This window comes from Eptatretus burgeri, chromosome 2 (genome assembly GCF_056783735.1).
Source record: "Eptatretus burgeri isolate ZD-2024b chromosome 2, Ebu_testis_v1, whole genome shotgun sequence".
Taxonomy (NCBI): domain Eukaryota; kingdom Metazoa; phylum Chordata; class Myxini; order Myxiniformes; family Myxinidae; genus Eptatretus; species Eptatretus burgeri.
The window spans coordinates 82305788-82325787 of NC_140962.1; the positions used below are offsets into that span (position 1 = coordinate 82305788).

At 42.9% G+C, this 20000-nt stretch overlaps 1 protein-coding gene across 1 annotated transcript in view; it reads left to right on the forward strand.

Annotated features, from left to right (window-relative positions):
* LOC147032430 (uncharacterized) overlaps positions 1–12629 on the forward strand; it is a gene marked incomplete at its 5' end in the record, with an annotated part of 104868 nt that extends 92239 nt beyond the window's left edge. The window contains 2 exon segments of the mRNA XM_085850611.1: positions 8788–8987; positions 10826–12629. Of these exon segments, the coding sequence (XP_085706737.1) occupies positions 8788–8987; positions 10826–11130 (505 nt within the window).
* Between the last annotated feature and the right edge of the window lie 7371 nt (positions 12630–20000).

Genomic DNA, 20000 nt, shown 5'->3' on the forward strand with positions numbered 1-20000 from the left:
GGTTAAATACTAGTACGGCACTTGGAAGAATGCACACCTCTGCCAGGCTGAACAGGTCACATTTTGTATCCCACCGATAAGCGGGATCTGCATCCGGACCTGAACCAAAATCTAATCGGCTTGTTCTTGTCAACTACCCAAGTCATCCACCAATTGTTGTCATAACCCGTCCACAACTTTTTGAAATGTTGCACAATAAATATTGTACTATGTATCGTTTTTGGTCCCATCTCTCAATGGTGAATAATCGCTTAACAAAATAAAAACATTCTCTTAACTGGATCCGGATCTTCACCAACATTGAATAAATTCCTCTGTCACACACCCAACCTGTCCACCAAGTTTCTTCCGGATCCGTCCATAACTTTTTGAGATGTCGTGCTCACAGACAAACAGAATCAGATAAACAGGGTTGAAAACATAACCTCCGTCCACATTCTGTGGTGGAGGTAATAAGGATGTGCCACAGGAGCAGACCTCAGCTGAGATGTGAATTGTTAAGATTCGATGGAACTTGATTTTAATTTTAAAACAAGTCTGAAGACGACGATGGTTCACGAGCGGTATTTGACGATGTAGATTGTTTCAGAAGTCAAGGATGAGACAATGTGATAATGTTTGACCAAGTTATAAAAATGATCAACATGATGTGGTACGAGTGACAGGTTATTAGCTGCAAAATGTCGAAAACCCGGTTTCGTTCAACAACTTTCAAAATTTGACCTTTGCATAACCTTTAAAGGTCACAAAACAATGTTGTGGACATTAAAATATGGAAACAGGATACGTGCTATTGCTTATTGGAGTTAGTTCGTCGAAGAAGGTCGAAAACCCGGTTCGATGCCCACAACTTTGAAAATTTGACCTTTGTGAACTTTAAAGGTCAAAGGTCAAGGATTATGACCTTTGGTGCAAAACTTCCTCTGGAACATTCCAGGAACAATATAACGTCATATAGGCTATATGGCATTTCGCACTCCTCGGATTATCCATACTTTGATGAAATCAGCGTAAAAACAAACTTGAAGGGGGCGCCACGGGCAAGGTGTTCGAGATAGAGCAAAATGGTTTCAAGACTTTAGGTGGGGTATGACCTCAAGATTATGCATAAAAATATTGTCATCCTAGCTCTCAAATTTTGGGCGGTCGTATGATTTTTATGTCAAAATTCGCAATTTTCAAAGTTCGTGACCTTGACCTTGGGACGAAAATGAAAAATCGAGCTCTGTGGGGCTATGCAGGTGCCATTGGGCTAACCAAATACCGAAACCCCTGCCAGATTTGACAAACCCCTCGGAGAAGATGGATTTTTATGTCAAAATTCGCAATTTTCTAAGTCCGTGACCTTGTGACCTTGACCTTGGGACGAAAATGAAAAATCGAGCTCCGTGGGGCTATGCAGGTGCCATTGGGCTAACCAAATACTGAAACCCCTGTCAGATTCGACAAAACCCCTAGGAGAAGATGCATATTGAAATCGGCTACCCCCTAAAAACATGTTTTTTGGGCTTGGCTCCGCCCATAATGGGTGCACCACGCCCTTTCTCAGGAAAACAACTCGATCATGATATAAACCTCCCACCAAAATTTTATCAGGATCGGATCAAAACCCACGGAGCTATGCTCAGGACAGACAGACAGACAGACAGACAGACAGACAGACAGACAAGCCGGTAGGCGGGCATGGGTAGTCGATCAAGTCAAATTTAGTCCTTTTTCAGCTGTTACTAGCCAACAAAAGCGTCCATAGCAACGGTTCTTTCTCACACGAAACTAGGACATACCATGAACCGACCATACCAGTTTCATTATATCTGACTCATAGTCTCTGAGATATTACGAACTTCGTTTTTTTTGTTTTCGACCAGGGTTCATTCAAAGTCTATCTTCTCCGACAGTTTTCATAGGATCCGGCTGGAAATTTTTGACAATATGGCTGAATGTACTGCCCACAGTCACTCGTGGCCCGATTTTTGATTTTCGAAAAAATTAATTTTTGAGATATTTTTGAAAATTTCAAAGGTCTGTTGCTAGGCAACAGATGGGTCCATAGCAACGGTTCTCATTTTCACAAAACTAGGTCATGGTATGAACCTACCAACCAAGTTTCATGGAAATCGCCATTGTATTAACGGAGCACTGGACCGAACAGACATACATACAGACAGACAGACAGACAAACATATTGTTACGGCTGTGGAAATTCGCAAACCACCATTCAGGTCCCGTAGGTGAGATAACTCGAAGTACATGTGTAGTTAGCCCCAAACCCGTTGTTTCGAGGGAATTTATGTGATTCATTCGGGCTGCGACGCTTTGAGATAGCCGTTTTTCTGTTCTATCTTAATTTTGAACCAACCACGTCTCAACCGCCATAACCATCAAACCACCACCAAAAACCCTCCACCACCCTCACCTCTCTCCTTCTACGGCCATTCCCGCACCACCTGTGAACACTGAGCGTCGGGCTGTCTTGGGCTCGTTCAAGCGATACGCACCGAGCTGCGAGTGCAAATAGTGGCCTTTCCGAGGGAGAATTCGGATCAAGAATGCTACACGCCCACTTCTGATCCGTCCAATCAGCAAGCGCGGAGCGGCTTGGCCCCGCCTCCAGGCGCGTCCGTGTGAAATCGAAATATGCAAATTCTAGGATCAGGGGAGGTTCACGCCCACTTTTCCTTCGTCCAATGGGCGAGCGTGGCTCCGCCCCCGAGGTCATCCTGATCCGGAAATTTGCATATTGTTTCTCCTGCCGGCCTATAAAATGCCGAGCGCAAGGCGAATCGTGGCAGAGAGTGAGAGTTTTGGTAAGAGAGTCATCGGGCAGAGTGTGGCAGAGAGTGGAGTCGGGTGGCGAAGGCGTCGAGTTGGGTTCTGCAGTCGGCTGAGGAGAGTTGTGGGAAGAGGCCAAGGAGCTCGGGTCCGAGGCGAGAAGGACGGCGGTCGGCGACGAGGTCGCGGTGGGAGATCGCTCGTCGCGGGACCCAAGCCAGCCAGCCATTCTCCCTCCCCCAGGGCATCAACAATTCCCCCTTTTCCCCCGCGCTGAGATAGTGCAACAAAGGGGGCCCCGTTCCCACCCCACTCCAAACGTCGTGCCAACGAAACCAGCGAAGGAGCATGGAGTCGGGGCACAGCCACGCGGCCACGTCTGCGGCTCGTCCGTCAACGCGTCACGAGGACGCGGGTAGGACCCACCCGGTCTCGCGAACCTGGCCGCTCCTTCAGGTCCCGCGCACATATTGGCCTACAGGCCCGTCTGCCCCCTTGTCTATGAGGGTGGCTTCTTTCCTTTGCTTTTGAGTAAATGTGTGTTGGCACCGTTTCTTGTAAAGTAGAACTGTGTAAGTGTTGCCGTCTGTACGCGTATTCGGTTGTAACTCTGCGTCGTTGTTTGTTTTGTTTTACTGATATAGGTGCATTTTGACTGTTTGGCTGTATATGTGTGCTTTCCGTGTGTCGCGTAATAAATGTGTATTGTGTGAACTGTTTTCCCGTTTCGCTTCGTCTTTTCTTTATTGACTCTCCATCCTGCTTCACGTAAAAGGGTTCGTAGTTGGCTTAAAACGCCCGATAACACTGAACAACAAATTTCAAAAAAAAATTTCTACTGGAGATGTGTAAAGTGATTAAGACTAATTTGGGTACGCTGATTTCAAAAATCATAACCGTTTCGCTGTATCACGTCAGGATTTTCAGGAACAGAAATATTCCCATTGCCTAGAAGTCAGGATTTCAATGAAATTTACATATGTCTTTAACATGTCTATTTCGTACAATTGTTGTTAACTTGTGTTATATTTCTTTCTTTCAGATAAAGATGAGTAGGCGTTCCTGTACCAATCATCCTGACAACTTCTGTTATGTCTGTGGTCGGTATACCAAAAAAGATCAACAGCGAAGTATATCTACAGCAGTGAAAATGAAGGCCGCCACTTTCACTACTTCTTGGGTGTAAGGTGGGGACCAAGAACAGAGCTGGGCACCACACATCTGCTGCACAAGCTGTCACACAACCTTGACTCAGTGGTTGGTGGACAAGCGCGCGAGCATGCCATTTGCGGTGCCCATGATATGGCGTGAGCCGCAGAATCATCATGATGATTGTTATTTCTGCTGCACAAGCATCGCCGGCTTCAACAAGAAGAATAAAGGTCACATCAAGTACGCTGACTGCGTCTCTGCTCGTAAACCCTTGCCTCATGATGACGAGAACCCCGTTCCAACACCTCCAGCTGATCAGAACATAGCTGTAAGCAGTGGTGAAGAGGATGGTGATGATGAACCTTTTGAACCCGAGACTCAAGAATCACACCTTCTGAACCAGGGAGACTTAAATGATCTTGTAAGAGATCTCTCGCTATTAAAGGCGAAGGCAGAGCTGCTTGGATCAAGGCTGCAGCAGTGGAATCTACTTGAACCTAACACCAAGATATCCTTGTTCAGAGCACGTCACAGAGACATGGCTGAGTTCTTTGAGATGGAAGACACGATGACATTCTGCAGTGACATCAACGGTCTGTTGAAAGAACTTGGGTGTGATCACGATCCTGCAGACTGGCGCCTCTTCATCGACTCGGGGAAGAACAGCTTGAAGGCTGTTTTGCTCCACAATGGCAACGAGAAACCATCAGTCCCACTGGCTCACGCGTTCGGCATGACAGAGACCTATGAGACTATGCGGCAGCTGCTTGATTCCATCAAGTACAATGACTTCAACTGGCACATCTGCGGAGACTTGAAAGTGGTGGCGCTGTTGTTAGGGCTGCAGTCAGGCTACACGAAATACATGTGCTTCCTTTGTCTCTGGGATAGCAGAGACGACAAGAATCACTGGACGAAGAAAGATTGGGAAGAGCGAAAAGAGCATGTACCTGGTCGACACAACGTGAAGCATGTCGCCCTTGTCGACCCAGCCAAGGTTTTCCTTCCACCACTCCACATAAAGCTCGGCTTGATGAAAAGTTTTGTACGGGCAATGGATCTGAATGGGCGTGGGTTTTTATACCTCAAGGAAAAGTTTGGCAACACCTTGTCGGAGGCCAAGATCAAGGCTGGTGTCTTTGTTGGACCCGCAAATCCGACAGATTATGAAGGACAACTTTTCCGACAACTCTAAACCCCAAAGAGCTGGCAGCGTGGAGGAGCTTCAAAGCTGTGACGGACAACTTCTTGGGAACGAGCGCGCGGACAACTATGAAGAAATAGTGCAGCAGCTGCTGGAGTCCTTCAGGGAAACTTGGCTCCAGGATGTCCCTGAAAATCCATTTCCTACACCAGCACCTGAACTTCTTCCCTGACAACTTGGGAGCAGTCTCGACGAGCACGGCGAGCGATTCCACCAAGAGATTTCACTCATGGAGACGCGTTACCAAGGGCGGCACAACCCGAACATGATGGGCGATTTCTGCTGGTTCCTGCATCGTGAAACTGACACAGAGCAGCACAAACGCAAAGCCAAATGCCTAAAGCATTATTAATTACATTCTAGTGGAGTTTTTCTGTAATTTCTATAATTTTGAAGCATTAATGATGAAATAAATGAATAAATGAATTTTTGTAAATTTCATTGAAATCCTGACTTCTAGGCAATGGGAATATTTCTGTTCCTGAAAATCCTGACGTGATACAGCAAAACGGTTATGATTTTTGAAATCAGCGTACCCAAATGAGTCTAAATCACTTTACACATCTCCAGTAAAAAAATTTTGTTGTTCAGTGTAATTAATCGGAACCTTTGAGGCCGACGATAACACCGCTCGGTTATCCCGATAGCACGGAACGGACCGCTTAAGCGGTTCGTGTCCGGAGTCGGCCTGCGGCGAGGTACGATCGCCCGGTCGACCATCCGCGCAGGTACTTAGGTAGATCGAATTTGGCAAGCAACCCTATCCTACACGGGTGGGCAATTGGCACGGTCGTGGTGGGGTTAAACCCCCACCCATGACTAGCTCCCGGCGTTGTTCCGAGAGGGTCACGACAGAATTGTCCGTTCCGGTGGGCGAGGCGGCCGCCATTCAAGTCGAGTGGCCGATCGCGCGCCGGCGAGCGCGAATTCGCAACGATATCGACGGAAATACTGATAATAAGGGTAGACTAGATTGACTAACCAGCAGACAGACAGACAGACAAGCCGGTAGGCGACGAGGGATGCGCTGGATACGATGATTTTCATTCTGACCGATCCACCGACGAAAATTCATTGCCAAGACATATTGGTTCACATACAATTGTTCCTCTGCCTGGCAATATATTTCCTATTGCGTATTTTGCCAACTGGTACTCCTCAGAGAGGAGATGGAGGAAAGTGTAAATGACCAAAAATGTTCTACCAACCATGTTCTATCACCATGCCAAGACGCTTTCGTTTACGTCTGACCGTTTCGCCTTGATGATATTAATTTATAAGGGTCTCGTTTCTCCACATTCAAAACTGTAGGACGAGTATTGAAAATAGTGAACGTAGGTCGAGAAAAAGTATTTTTTCGAATTTTGCGTATTTCAGGCCCGACACCCTTGGTGATCGAATCTGGAAAAATTCTGCAGTTCAAATTTGTAGTAGTTATTAAACTGTATCCATACACCGAATTTGAACGTTCTGCCATTGACGGTTTCCGAGGTCAAGGTCACTTAACATATTCCCTGGTTCACCACCTTTCCGCATTCGGAGGGCTGCCATTCGGAAACTATGAGAAATAGAGGAACGTTATGCTGTCGCGATAACTAGATGGGGATGCAAAGAATAGGCAGGAGTTGGTCCGGTCGCTCTACCTATCATAGAAGCCGCGCTACGTCAGTTACCGTTTGGGTTCTTAAAACGCGGTTTTTCGGCCGCTGCATAGCAACGGATGGTTGCTTAGCAACGAAACTCAAACACGCACACTCCCAGCCCATATGGCACCTGTTCGCGAAGTTTCATCGAAATCGGTTTGCTGGTTTGTGCTGTGGAGCCTCGCGTTGCAGACACACACACACACACACACACACACACACACACACACACACACACACACACACACACACACACACACACACACACACACAGACGGAAAACCCCACAATAACGGATATCTAGCGAATCCCAACAAGCCGGTAGGTGACATGGGTGGTCGCGACATAATTGCATACTAGTCATACATTTTTTTGACGGATCGGGCTGAAAATATTTGACAAAGAGGTTGATTATAGTGCGCATAAAAGCCTGGAAGCCGATTTTTGATTTTCGAAAAAATTATTTTTTTAGGATTTTTCTAAAATTTCAAAGTCGCGTTGCTAGGCAACGGGTGGTTGCTTATGCTTCAGTCACATTTGGCTCGGCGGCAGTAGGGTCTAAAAAATCTACGGCCACTAGCAATTATAGGGCGCCCGCAGTATTTCCACGGTCACATGTGTTTTTATTTTTTGGGTAGCCGCACGGTGTATTTAGAAATTGTGGAGACCGAAAACGTGGGGGTGCCGTACGGTCTTTGATTTGATGTCGCGCGGTGACCTTAGGGCGTCGCTGCGGCGGCCATATAATTTTCAAGGCAGACGCAAGGTAACGTCAAGGTGCCCGCAGGGGGGGGGGGCCCTAAGGCGAACATGGAAATAGTGCGGCTGCCATAATTTTTTGGTGGTTGACAAAATTCATTTTTCATTGATAATAGCCTACGGAAAACGCACGAATAACGCAAGCCCACCGTACGCCCTACGTACGGTCGACGTGGAACACATCTACATCATGGCTTCGGCTTGTCGAATTGCTACGGCCAACCTAGAAATGAAAAAAGTTATAACTCCGCGCTTTAATTCCACGGAGACCCCTACCGCCTGTAAAAGATAGCCATATGGCGTAGGGCCACCCTGAGGCCACCTCAGAAACTCTGCGGCCGCCGCACCTTTCTGTCAATTCAGGGGGAGTACGGCCGCCGTATCCAAGCCGTAGAGCAAATGTGACTCATGCTTTAGCAACGAACCTCAAGCGCACACACTCCCAGCCCATATGGCACCTGTTCGCGAAGTTTCATCGAAATCGGTTTGCTGGTTTGTGCTGTGGAGCCTTGCGTTGCAGACACACACACACACACACACACACACACACACACACACACACACACACACACACACACACACACACACACACACACACATACACACACACACACACACACACACACACACACACACACACACACACACACACACACACACACACACACATACACACACACACACACGGAAAACCCGACAATAACGGATATCTAGCGAATCCCAACACACACCAATAACGAATATCGTGGTCACTAATTTTTTTTGTGAACCAAAAGCAACAACTTTACTGAAAAGGAATGAGCATGATCATTTCGATTTTTATTTGCTTGGTAAATGTCAATGCAAAACTGGGTTAATTTTCCACCTGCTATGTTAAAACTCTCGTTATGTAGGAATCTTTTTAGATTTGCAATACAATTTTTACAAAATCTGAATGTTGCACCTTCACTTAATTTTTTACCTTAATGGAAGATTTGCTGCAAGGTACTGTCTGAATCCCTGTTATACAAAATATTGCAATGATTGTGCACGTAGTGAATCTTTTTGAAATAACATGGAATATATTGTCAGAATGTATGAGGTGGATTGTTTACATTTGTACTGTCAACAATATCCTGTTGTGTTTGTGCCAAGGCAAAGAGAGAATAGTGTTTTTTGAATTAGCAGTAAAACAATGGAAAGAAAATCCCTGCAAGAAATGAGGACATTATGTCAGTTGTAGCCCAGCCTCAGTCGTATGTTGTTTTTTTTCACCAGGAGTGGAAATGGACCCGGAGCACAGCGTCTGCATGCATGCCACATACCTGGTTGTACCAAGGTGTATCGCAAGACATCACATCTGAAGGCCCACCTCCGCTGCCACACGGGCGAGCGACCCTTCGTTTGCACTTGGCTATATTGTGGGAAGAGCTTCACACGCTCTGATGAACTACAGAGGCACTTGCGCACGCACACTGGTATGCAGTTTGTTCCATCTGCATGGGGAAGAAGTAAATGGGTGTTGAGCGATGAGTGAAATGAAAATTGTGTCCAACTATGAAAATTATAAACTTATTTAATCTCAAAATGGTATTTTGTATGTGTGCATGGGAAGGGGTCACTGACTACTCGTGTTGCTGCTGCTGCTGCTGCTACTACTATTACTACTACTATTACTACTACTACTACTAGTAGTAGTATTGCTGCTGCTGTGACTACTACATATTCCCACCTTCCTGTTGGGTCATCCAGGGAAATCTTAGGCCCAAATCTTTCAGGAATTGGCTGGCTAAGCCTGCCGTTCGACTAAGTGGCAGGAGTTGGGAATTTGGCCAGGGTGCCAGCAATAACAGGTCAGCCAGTTCTGGGTCTTAATAACTCAGATCCTATACGTCCTGAAAGATACGATGGAATCTTTTGCCATCAATAAGTAACCAAAACTAGCAGCTCGGAGACTCAGCTTATCTGTGCAAGGGATGTTTGTGATGCATTGTCCTGTCTGTGAAGCCCCAATCTAACAGCTTATAGTCTGGTCTGGAATCAAACCCAGACAAGACAGAAAATAGGTAAGTGCGCTGTCTCTGCACCATCTGTCATGTCGGTGTTGCATAAATATCCAATGTATTTATTTTCATGGATTTTATGGCCTTGATACCACTCCAAAGCTCTATTTGAGTTTCTAAAACAGCATGGGATCCTGCCGACATGAGTGCAGACAGGGCAACCAGCCCAACGTTGTCGAAAATGATGAATGGCTTCATGATACAGTACACTCTACTCAACTTCAGTTCAATAAAGATGTCTTGAAAGCATGGCACTGCTGTGAGGGCCATGTATATGTACAAAGGGGCATCAAAACGTCTTCCTTATTTTCAGAAAGTTTGGAGTCAAAAACATGAACTTGTATTCCAGTTCGATAATGAAACTAATGCATCACTGGGAAAATGAGTGACCGGAAACAAAATTGATGAGAACTAACATATGTACGAAGTATTGCAAGTGCAGGACCAATTCCTTCATGGTTTGGGTTGTTCGGGTGGAAACATTTTGACTTCCCTTCCTAATATACACTTCTTAACATACATAGCCCTCTCATTATTGGTTATCGTTCATGATCCTGAAGGTTCACACCAGAGACCTCTCTGGCTGACTGTATGGTGGGCAATTTCAAAGGAAATAAATGTTCAGTAGACTGGACTTGAGGATCAGAGAGCATCATTATAATATGCCCTTCAGCCTTGATCTTGAGAGAGTAGATACAGTATTGCTAAGCATAATGATTGACTGTTTGCCAATTGAAGAGCCTTGCTATGAGTCTTCATGATTGCGGGAAATCCTGGAATTAGACACACTTTTAGCTTGTTTATACAACTCTTACTGAATGGATCCATTCATTGAGTTCTTAAAAGATCATCTAAATATTATTGGGAGGGAAACATAAAAGGAAACTGAAGTACCAGAAAAGGAAATGGGAAGGGGTGGTGAGTTAATGGGGAGGGCAATCAAGGTGAACTCTTCCATTTTCACACCTTGTAACATGCATGTGTACTCCCTAAGTCGGTAGTTCATATATTTATCCTGCCTCAACCTTCTTCATTGCTTTTATTGGAGGAAATGATCATGTATGTTGTTATCCTGTGAATTGGAAACAGGCCTTGTCTTCATATGGTGTCATTTTATATGATCTTTGAGTTGTTGCTTAATTGTTTTTTTTTCAAAAGCAAGATCTTTATCAAAGGTTGTAATTGTTAGAAAAATCTCAGAGCTAAAAAGTGGTTCACCGGGTACCAATGTGCTTGCATTCCCTGTCATGCAGGAGAGAAAAAGTTCATCTGCCCCTGCTGCTCCAAACAGTTCATGCGCAGTGACCATCTTAACAAACACATGAAGACACACAATGAAAAGAAGCCTCCAGGCAGTGGGGGTGGCCGAGCCGGTGGAGCACGGGCTGCCAGCTCTGCCCGGCCCGCCGGAGCCATAGGTAGGGGTGTGGACACTGGTTCTCTCCAGGTCGTGCCAATAGCCACAGCTGGTGATGTCCTCGCAGCCACCAGCATGGTTACTTTGAGTGGCATCAAGAAGGAGATGACATCATTTGCCATGGACTCTGCTCCCATGTAGCATCACAGATGGCTGAAGGAAGAGAAGGAGGAAAGGAAGAGGAGGAGGAGGAAAGCATGGAAAATATGAGGGGAATCTGAAAGCAGAGCTTGGTGGATTGAGGTGTTAAGCACTAGCTTGTAAACCCAAAGGTTGCATGACACATCCCCTCCATATTGGGACAGTTGGGTCCACTTGATGCAGCTTGCATCTGTGTCAATGATTGTCATGTCATGTTGTGTTGCTGTTCAGCTCAAGATTCATCAAAAGAAGGAGGGAGGCAAGGAAACGGCAAAGGTTGGTAGAAGCAAAACAGGAGGAATTGTTGATTAATTATTTTTGGAGTTTAATACGAAAGGAACCAAGGAGGAATTGGATTTTACTTTTGTTGGCCAATAATACATTTAAGAAATGAACAGGAACTTCTTTTTAAGTATCTTATCAATAAAGAAAGGCGCATTTGTCGATTTGTGTGAGGTTTACAGGATAGCTCAGCGTTTGTGCCTCTAAGGCTGATGATTCCAAGTTAAAAACTTGGTCCATTTGACCTCATTGTGGACAGTTTTTACTGTGGGAAAAATGAAGGTCGTTGGGATTAATACTCTAATTATGACTGACAGATGCAAGTCTGCACGAATCTTCATAGAAATTGTTGGGGAGATAATTTGGATGTATATATTAAATATATATCTAAACAGGAAAAATCAAAGATAATCAATTTGGATCTGATTGAAAGCTCTTTTGTGTTTAACCATTATTCCTTTCATAATTAAAATATAGGGAGACCGATGATTTTTTTTTTTTGGGGGGGGGGGGGTGGGGATGATGTTGACCTGGTATGGTGTACAGGAAAAATGTCTTGGCAGGTGTTTAATGGTGGCTCAGGTCCTGTTTGATGTCAAGGTCTGGCTGTGAGCCAAAGCCCTTGCCAGCAGTTGCGCCAAATTGGCGAATGCGCTTTGCTCAAAGTAGTTTTTCTTTCTTTGTTTAGCATCATATGTAAGTGGAAAGATGCAGTTGTGCGTGCCTTATCTTGAATCGGGATGCTTTTGAGAAACAGCTGCTGAATAGTTGAGGATGCCCACGGATGCACGTCACAAAATGTGAAAGTGCAATTCTGTTGCGGAAAGTAGATTTTTCTGGGAGGCAACTCATACAAGTTAGTATGCTGTGTACAAAAAAATATTATTTTGTGTTTTGCTCCATCTATTGCTGGGGAAGAAATATTAGTTTTCGGAAATTGCTTGGGTGAGCTTATGCTTTATCTTTTTAATGCATCCCGGTTCTATCTACCGAGACAACGTAATCATCTTCTGGTTCACTCCTTTTTTTTTTCTTTTTTTTCTCTTCTGTCTGTTCGAAATATGTCACTTATGGAATGCTTTTTTCCAGACTATAAATTTTAAATAATCAATCTTTTAATATTTTGTACGGCAGATACATGTTGCGGATGAAGCATATAATCTAAGTTAACAGGTCAAATATTTGTTTCAAAACTCAAATAAACTTCAAGTACAATATTTTTTTCTGCTTACGAGTTTCTATTTCCACTTTTGAATACACAATGGAAGTGAGACATGATTGACACCATAACTTATGGCATTGATTCTTTAACATGATTGACTTGATTGTGTCAGTTTCTTAAACTTTTTAACTCCCTTAACTTGCTGCATCATGATCAAGTTTACATTTTTTGAATAATGTCTCTGAGTTACATATTCAACAATGCTGTTTTAAAGCAGGCCTATAAAATGTTTTCGTTTCCACAAGCGATCATCTACTTACGATGTAATTACTTAACAAAAGTAAAATTTAACATAAGGGCCCATCAAATAAAACGTTTCAAAATCCCTCCATAAAACATCCAATTAATGAGGAATGAGTGTGTTCAAAAGGGGGGGGGGGGGATGAAGAGATTTAGTATTTTGAGTGTATAAACTATTAATAGATAAGTGTTGACCATGGCGTGACAACAATTCCTTTCAATATAAATGCACAATTAATGTGGGTGACCCATTAATTTAAAATGGGTTCCAGCATTAGAGCTGGATTGTGTATTTTTGTTTTTGAAAAAAACATGTCATTGGGTAATTGCAGATGATTTTTATATTCTCATGCAACTTGCAAGATATATTTATGCAAAATTATTATGATGATAATCTATATTCCCAGACATGAAACTGTGTCCCCTTGACGGTGCTGTTGTAAAACAATAGACAATGCGTTAATGTGGCTGTCAACTCTTGTTGGTCAAAAATTGTGCAGCAATGGCTGTAATGGAACATAATTTGCATTGTTCTCACCATACACAGCTTGGGGGGTGCATATAATGTGTATATATATATATATATATATATATATATATATATATATATATATATATATATATATATATATTTGTATATACAGTACATAGGGTGTCCCCAAAAAAATATACAACTTTTAAAATGCTTCGTTTGATCCTAAAAAAGGAGTAATTTTGTCAATAATGCTTCATTTCTTGTTGCAGAGACCCTGAAGTTTATTTTGATACCAAGCAAGCGCCAGAAAAATGCCAAGACTGACCGTACAACAACGGACGAAAATTGTTGAACTTTGGCACCAGACGAAAAGTGTCATACAGGTGCAACGTCTTTACTCGAGACATTTCGGTATCCACTTGCGCCATGCACCAAACTTTCGGACAATAAAGTGCACCATCGCAAAGTTTACCAATGTGGGAACCATCTGTGACCTTCACAAGGGTCACAGTGGTCGGAAGAGGACAGGTCGTAGTGAAGAAAATGTGGAAATGGTGAGACAGGCGGTCGTTCAGAGTCCAAAAAAATCGATTCGACGACTTTCTGCCGAGACAAACATTCATAAGAGCACCGTTCAGAGGATCCTTCACCAAGACATTCATGCCTTTCCATACAAAATTCAAACGGAAATGGTGCTTACTGATCAACAGAAGCACAAACGACTAGACTTTGCAAATTGGTTCTCAGGAAAGTTGGAGGAAGATGCAGACTTCCTCAAAAAACTTCACATGATGGACGAATGCCATGCTCACTTGTCTGGGGAGGTAAACAAGCAAAACTTTCGGTACTGGGGAACTGAAAATCCTGGTAATGCATCAACTGAACTGGTGCCTCAATCTGTTCTCAAAGTCACCATGTGGGTGGCGGTTGGTCGGTATGGGATAATTAGTCCAGACTTCTTTGAAGATAACCAGGGACGCACTTGCACGGTAAACCAGAGGAACTATCGCGAAATGATTCAGGAATTCTATCTGCCTGAGCTACGTACTCAGGCCCGTAGGAGAAACAACCTGATCCAGATGAGAACCCAGTGGTTCCAGCAGGATGGGGCACCGCCCCATGCAGCCAGGGAAACAAGGCATTTTCTTAACCAACATTTTGAGGGCCGCTTTATCTCCCTCTACGAAGACGTTGAGTGACCACCGTATTCCCCTGACCTTACTCCTCCAGACTTCTTCTTGTGGGGGTATCTCAAGGACAGGATCTATGGAAACCATAAGCCTCAGACTCTTGATCAGCTGAAGGAAAACATCCACCGAGAAATCCAGAACATTCCTCAGGAAACGTTTCCAAAAGTGATGGAGAACATGACAACGCATTTGCAGGCAGTGATAGGACAACGTGGAGCCTACGTTGAACATGTGGTCTAAAATAAAACGACGATTCTATTCCAAAATTTAAATTTTGGTGGTAATTTTGACATTGGTACAATAAACTTCAACCTTTCAGCTTTCTATCCAGCCATATATCTTTTTTTTTTTAAATATATGTTATGACCATCCTCTTTGCAGATGAAAAGTTGTTTATTTTTTTGGGACACCCTGTATATATGTATATATACATATATGTGTGTACTCAACTGGTACAAAGTTTTAGAACACCCCCATTTTTCAGTTTTACTGAAATTTAAGCAGTTCAAGTCCAGTGAATAACCTGAAATGGTACAAAGCTCAGCGATAAACTGCTAGAGGTTCAAAAAAAAAAAGTTTAGGTTACCAAAAACTGAAAAATAATGTAAATTTCAAAGTTGTTAAAAGTAAAGGCCCTTTTCAGGGAACAAGTAATGGGTTATCAACTGCAGCTGTTCTGCAGCAATGGAAGTAAATTAAGCCTTGAAAGTTGATGCAAACAATTCCTACAGGTGTCCCAACTTTTGTTAATTAGTTACAAACCCTCTGTCTGTATAAAAGCAGTGTTGGAACAGACTGTTGCTACACTCTCTGAAGCATTATTTGGACAATATTGCACTGCAGGAAGTAGTATAGTGCCATCATAAAGGCGAGAAAAAGACAATTAGCAAAGGAAGACAGACAGACCATTATAACCCTTAAAAGTGTATGTCTTTCCTTTAGAGAAATTACAAAAAAGCCAAGGTGTCAGTGAGTACAGTTTCCTATACCATCAAAAGACACTGGGAAACTGGAGGATACTCTGACAGGAAGAGGTCTGGCAGACCCAAAGCCACAACACAATCAGAAGACAAGTTTCTGAGAGTCAACAACTTGCGTGATAGGCGGCTCACAGGACAGCAGCTTCAAGCACAGCTGAACACTGGTCAAAGTAAGGAAGACTCAGTTTCAACTGTGAAGAGAAGACTTCAAGCTGCGGGTTTGACAGGTCGAGTGGCTGAAAGAAAGCCATTGCTAAGATGGCAAAATAAGAAAAAAGAGGCTGGCCTGGGCCATGAAGCACCGCCAGTGGACTACTGAAAACTGGAAGAAGGTCTTTTGGATCGATGAATCAAAATTTGAAATCTTCGGTTCATCACGCAGGGAGTTTGTACGCCGTCGAGTAGGCGAAAGGATGGTTCCTCAGTGTGTGACACCACCTGTCGAACATGGAGGATGAAGCATGATGATTTGGGACTCTTTTGCTGGATCCAGAGTCGGCGACTTGCACAGATTGACTGGCACCCTGAACCAAAAGGGCTACCACAGCATTTTTCAGCGCCATGCAATGCCCTCTGGTCTACGCCTCATTGGTCAGGGGTTCACCCTACAGCAAGATAATGACCCAAAACATACCTCCAGGCTATGTCAGAACTACATTAGAAGAAAAGAACAAGATGGTAGGCTTCAAATCATGGAATGGCCAGCACAGTCTCCAGACTTAAACCCTATCGAGCTGGTTTGGGATGAACTGGACAGAAGGGTGAAAGCAAAGCAACCTTCAAGTGCAACACATTTGTGGGAAATTCTGCAACAGTGTTGGGAAGAACTTTCCGAACAATATTTGATTTCCATTATGGAAAGAATGCCACAGGTATGTTTGGCTGTTGTATCTGCAAAAGGTGGCTACTTTGATGAGTCAAAAATTTGGATCAAAGTTTTGTTCAACAAAACTATTCCATGATTTCATTATTTATCTGCAATTGTTTATTTGTTCTATGCTTTAATTTCAGAGTACATTGAAACATTAAACTGCTTAAATTTCAGTAAAAACTGAAGACCTGGGTGCAAGAAGTACTTGTCACATTTTTGAAAAAGAATAAGCTGGCACCAGTACTATCTCAATTATAATACCAAGCTTGCACACTAAATACTCGGCTCACCCTCACACGATCCCTATGAAATTGCTGTGGCACTTAGCGGACATGCCGACAATGTTTGGGAAGTCTTGGCGTTCCATAGTACCACTTGCATTTTGCACAATGTGTATTTTTGTCATTCCCCGTGTACGGTCTGTCGTCTGCTACCAAGTATGTTGTTCTGCTATCCCGTGCATGTGTACGGGTATCGCTAGTAATCTATAATGGCCAGAGCATCATTTGATTCCAAAAAATTCTGAAAATAAGTCCTCAAGTCCTGTATATTGGTATATGGTCATTGTTAAATTCACTAGAATGTAGTGCAAGAAATACCCAAGTCCATAATGTTTGAGCAAGAAGTTCTTAAGTCCATGACTGTCCAATCCAAATACTAGTATGTGTCACGTGACAAGCTATGAAAATGGCGACCATGGAGGCTGGACAGCATGGTGTGAATGAGAATAACCCTGATAACAGGCATGACAGGGGCAAAGAACGTAAAAGAAACCCTGGAGACTGGGCAAGAAAGAGAATGAAGGATGCCAAAGCATCAGGTATGTCGTTTCTCTGCATTATACTTTGCTGGTACTGAAAAAGGCACTACATTCGTCATCAGCTTTTGAGCCCTCATAAAGGTGGCCATGGTATTTTTATACTCTTAAGAGTTGATGTTGTAATATTTCCGATGTGGTATGATTTTGATGCAAACTTTGTGAGCAGGAGGACTTTGCTGATTGAGGGATTTGTGATGTGAAAGACGACTGGCACCAAAGTTAGGTTTTCTTTTATTTAGGACATTGATTTCCGATTTAACTGAGTAATTTTGGACTAAACTGGGTAATATTGTAGTTAACTGAGTAGTTCTGCATAAAATTAAACCACGAAAGGCAAGGAGACAGCAAAAATGACTGTTTGGCAATCAAAAATGAGTAATAAAGGGCTTTATGTGTTAAAAGTACCCAGGTCCAGCCATTTTGTCACAAAAGTACGCAAAAGTCCAGGTACTTAGCCACAAAACGTACTTAAGTTCAAAACTAATTTTCTCGTTTTCTTCGTAATAAAGGATTATTTTTCCACAAAAAGGGGTTGTCTGCTCTGTATCGCCCTTGGAACCAGCAACAGGCTCCATAGTATGCCACCTTTCAAAAAAAGTATCTGCAGCATGTTTTGAAAACTTTGATCCTCAATATCTCAAAAGTGTTATTTTGTGACGAAAGTACTTCTTGCACTCAGGTCTTCATACTGGAAAAATGGGGGTGTATTCAAACTTTTGACCAATTGAGCATGTGTGCGTGCGTGTGTGTGTGTGTGTGTGTGTGTGTGTGTGTGTGTGTGTGTGTGTGTGTGTGTGTGTGTGTGTGTGTGTGTGTGTGTGTGTGTGTGTGTGTGTGTTGGTGTGTGTGTGTGTATAATTGTATACAGTTAAGCCCAAAATTATTCATACCCTTACCAAATTTGGAGTATTTTGAATCGTGTTATTTGAGGAATGAGTTTCTTCTGGCTTAAGTTACATAAGAATGTGACAAACAGCTGAAATAATCACTGCAAGAGACATTTCAAGAAATACATTGTTTCGGGGGTATTTTATTGATAGATTTACAAAAAAAATGTCATGTCCAGAATTATTCATACCCTTGCTTAGATCAGTTCAAAGTCACATTCAGTAATCAATGGAAAAGCCTCTGTTTGTGATTACAGCCTCCAAATGGTTTTTATTCTTGCTCACAAGGTTTTTGCATGTCTCTACAGGGATTTTGGCCCACTCCTCCTTCGCGAAGGTCTCCAGGTCTTTGAGGTTGGAAGGCTTTCTTGCCATCACTCCGGTCTTGAGCTCCCTCCACAGATTCTCGATTGGATTTAAGTCCAGACTTTGGCTTGGCCACTCTAGAATGTCTACATCATTATCCCAGAACCATTTCTTGACTGACTTGGCGGTATGTTTTGGATCGTTGTTCTGCTGATACATCCAATGCTCCCAGAGGTGAAGTTTCTCTGCGGACTGTTTGATGTTTTCCTCAAGGATCTTGATGTACTGTTCCTTTTTCATGATGCCATCCACTTTGACGAGATTGCCGGGCCCACTGGCTGAGAAACATCCCCAAAGCATTATGCTCCCGCTTCCATGCTTGATGGTCAGGACTGTGTTCTTAGGGTTGTATGCTTCATCTTTCTTTCGCCAAACGAAAGCAACATCTCTGTTCCCGAAAAGCTCCATTTTCGTCTCATCCAACCACAGAACTGAGGACCAAAAGCTTGGATCTTTGTCCAGGTGAGCTTTTGCAAAGTCTAGACGAGCCTTTCTGTGCCTGGGATGGAGGAGTGGAGTCTTTCTTGGTCGGCGTCCATGGAGACCACACTTGTGCAACGTCCGCTGGAGTGTCTGCCTTGATATGTTTGTCCCAAACTTGCCAAGGTTGTTCAGGAGAGCCTTAATAGTGATCCGTAGATTGTTGTTGGCCTCTCGCCATACTTTTCTTGCCAGACGAGGCGACAACGTTGGCTTCCGACCACGTCCTTCAATGTTTTTTACAGTGTGGAACTCCTTGTACTTCCTAATTATGCTTTGTATGGTGGCAACTGGCACTCGGAACTGCTTCGAAATAGATTTATAGCCTTTCACCTCCTTGTGAGCATTCACAATGCACAACCGAAGGTCCGCACTGACTTCTTTCTTCTTCGCCATGCTGACAATGACCTGAGAATGATTGCATCAGCTCCCCTTAATTTATAGTCTAAAAGCAGAGTGTTCTTCAATAACATTTCTCACTGTACATTCAATAGTCCACAATTGTAATGCATTCAGATTGTATGCACACATCTTGGAATAATTGCATAACATGATAAAGAATCTTAGGAATATCAAAAGCATGTGCATTATCACAAACATTGGCCTCAATTCTGAGACTGTATGGGGTATGAATAATTTTGGAGAGTCATAAAAACAGAAATCTTAACATTTCTATTGTTATGCTAAGAATGTTGAGCCAAAATATATGTGGATTTGTTCATGCCAACTAAATGTCCTTGGGTGAAGTGAAAGTTCCACCACTCCAGCTTGAAGGTGTTAGATAAATGCAAAACTGGGCTTAACTGTATATATATATATATATATATATATATATATATATATATATATATATATATATATATATATATATATATATATATATATATATATATATATATATATATATATGTGTGTATGTATATATTTATATATATGTGTGAATGTATATATATATATATATATATATATATATATATATATATATTTATATATATTTTTATATATATATATATATGTGTGAATGTATATATTGTTGCTGATTCGCGCCCGCCGGCGT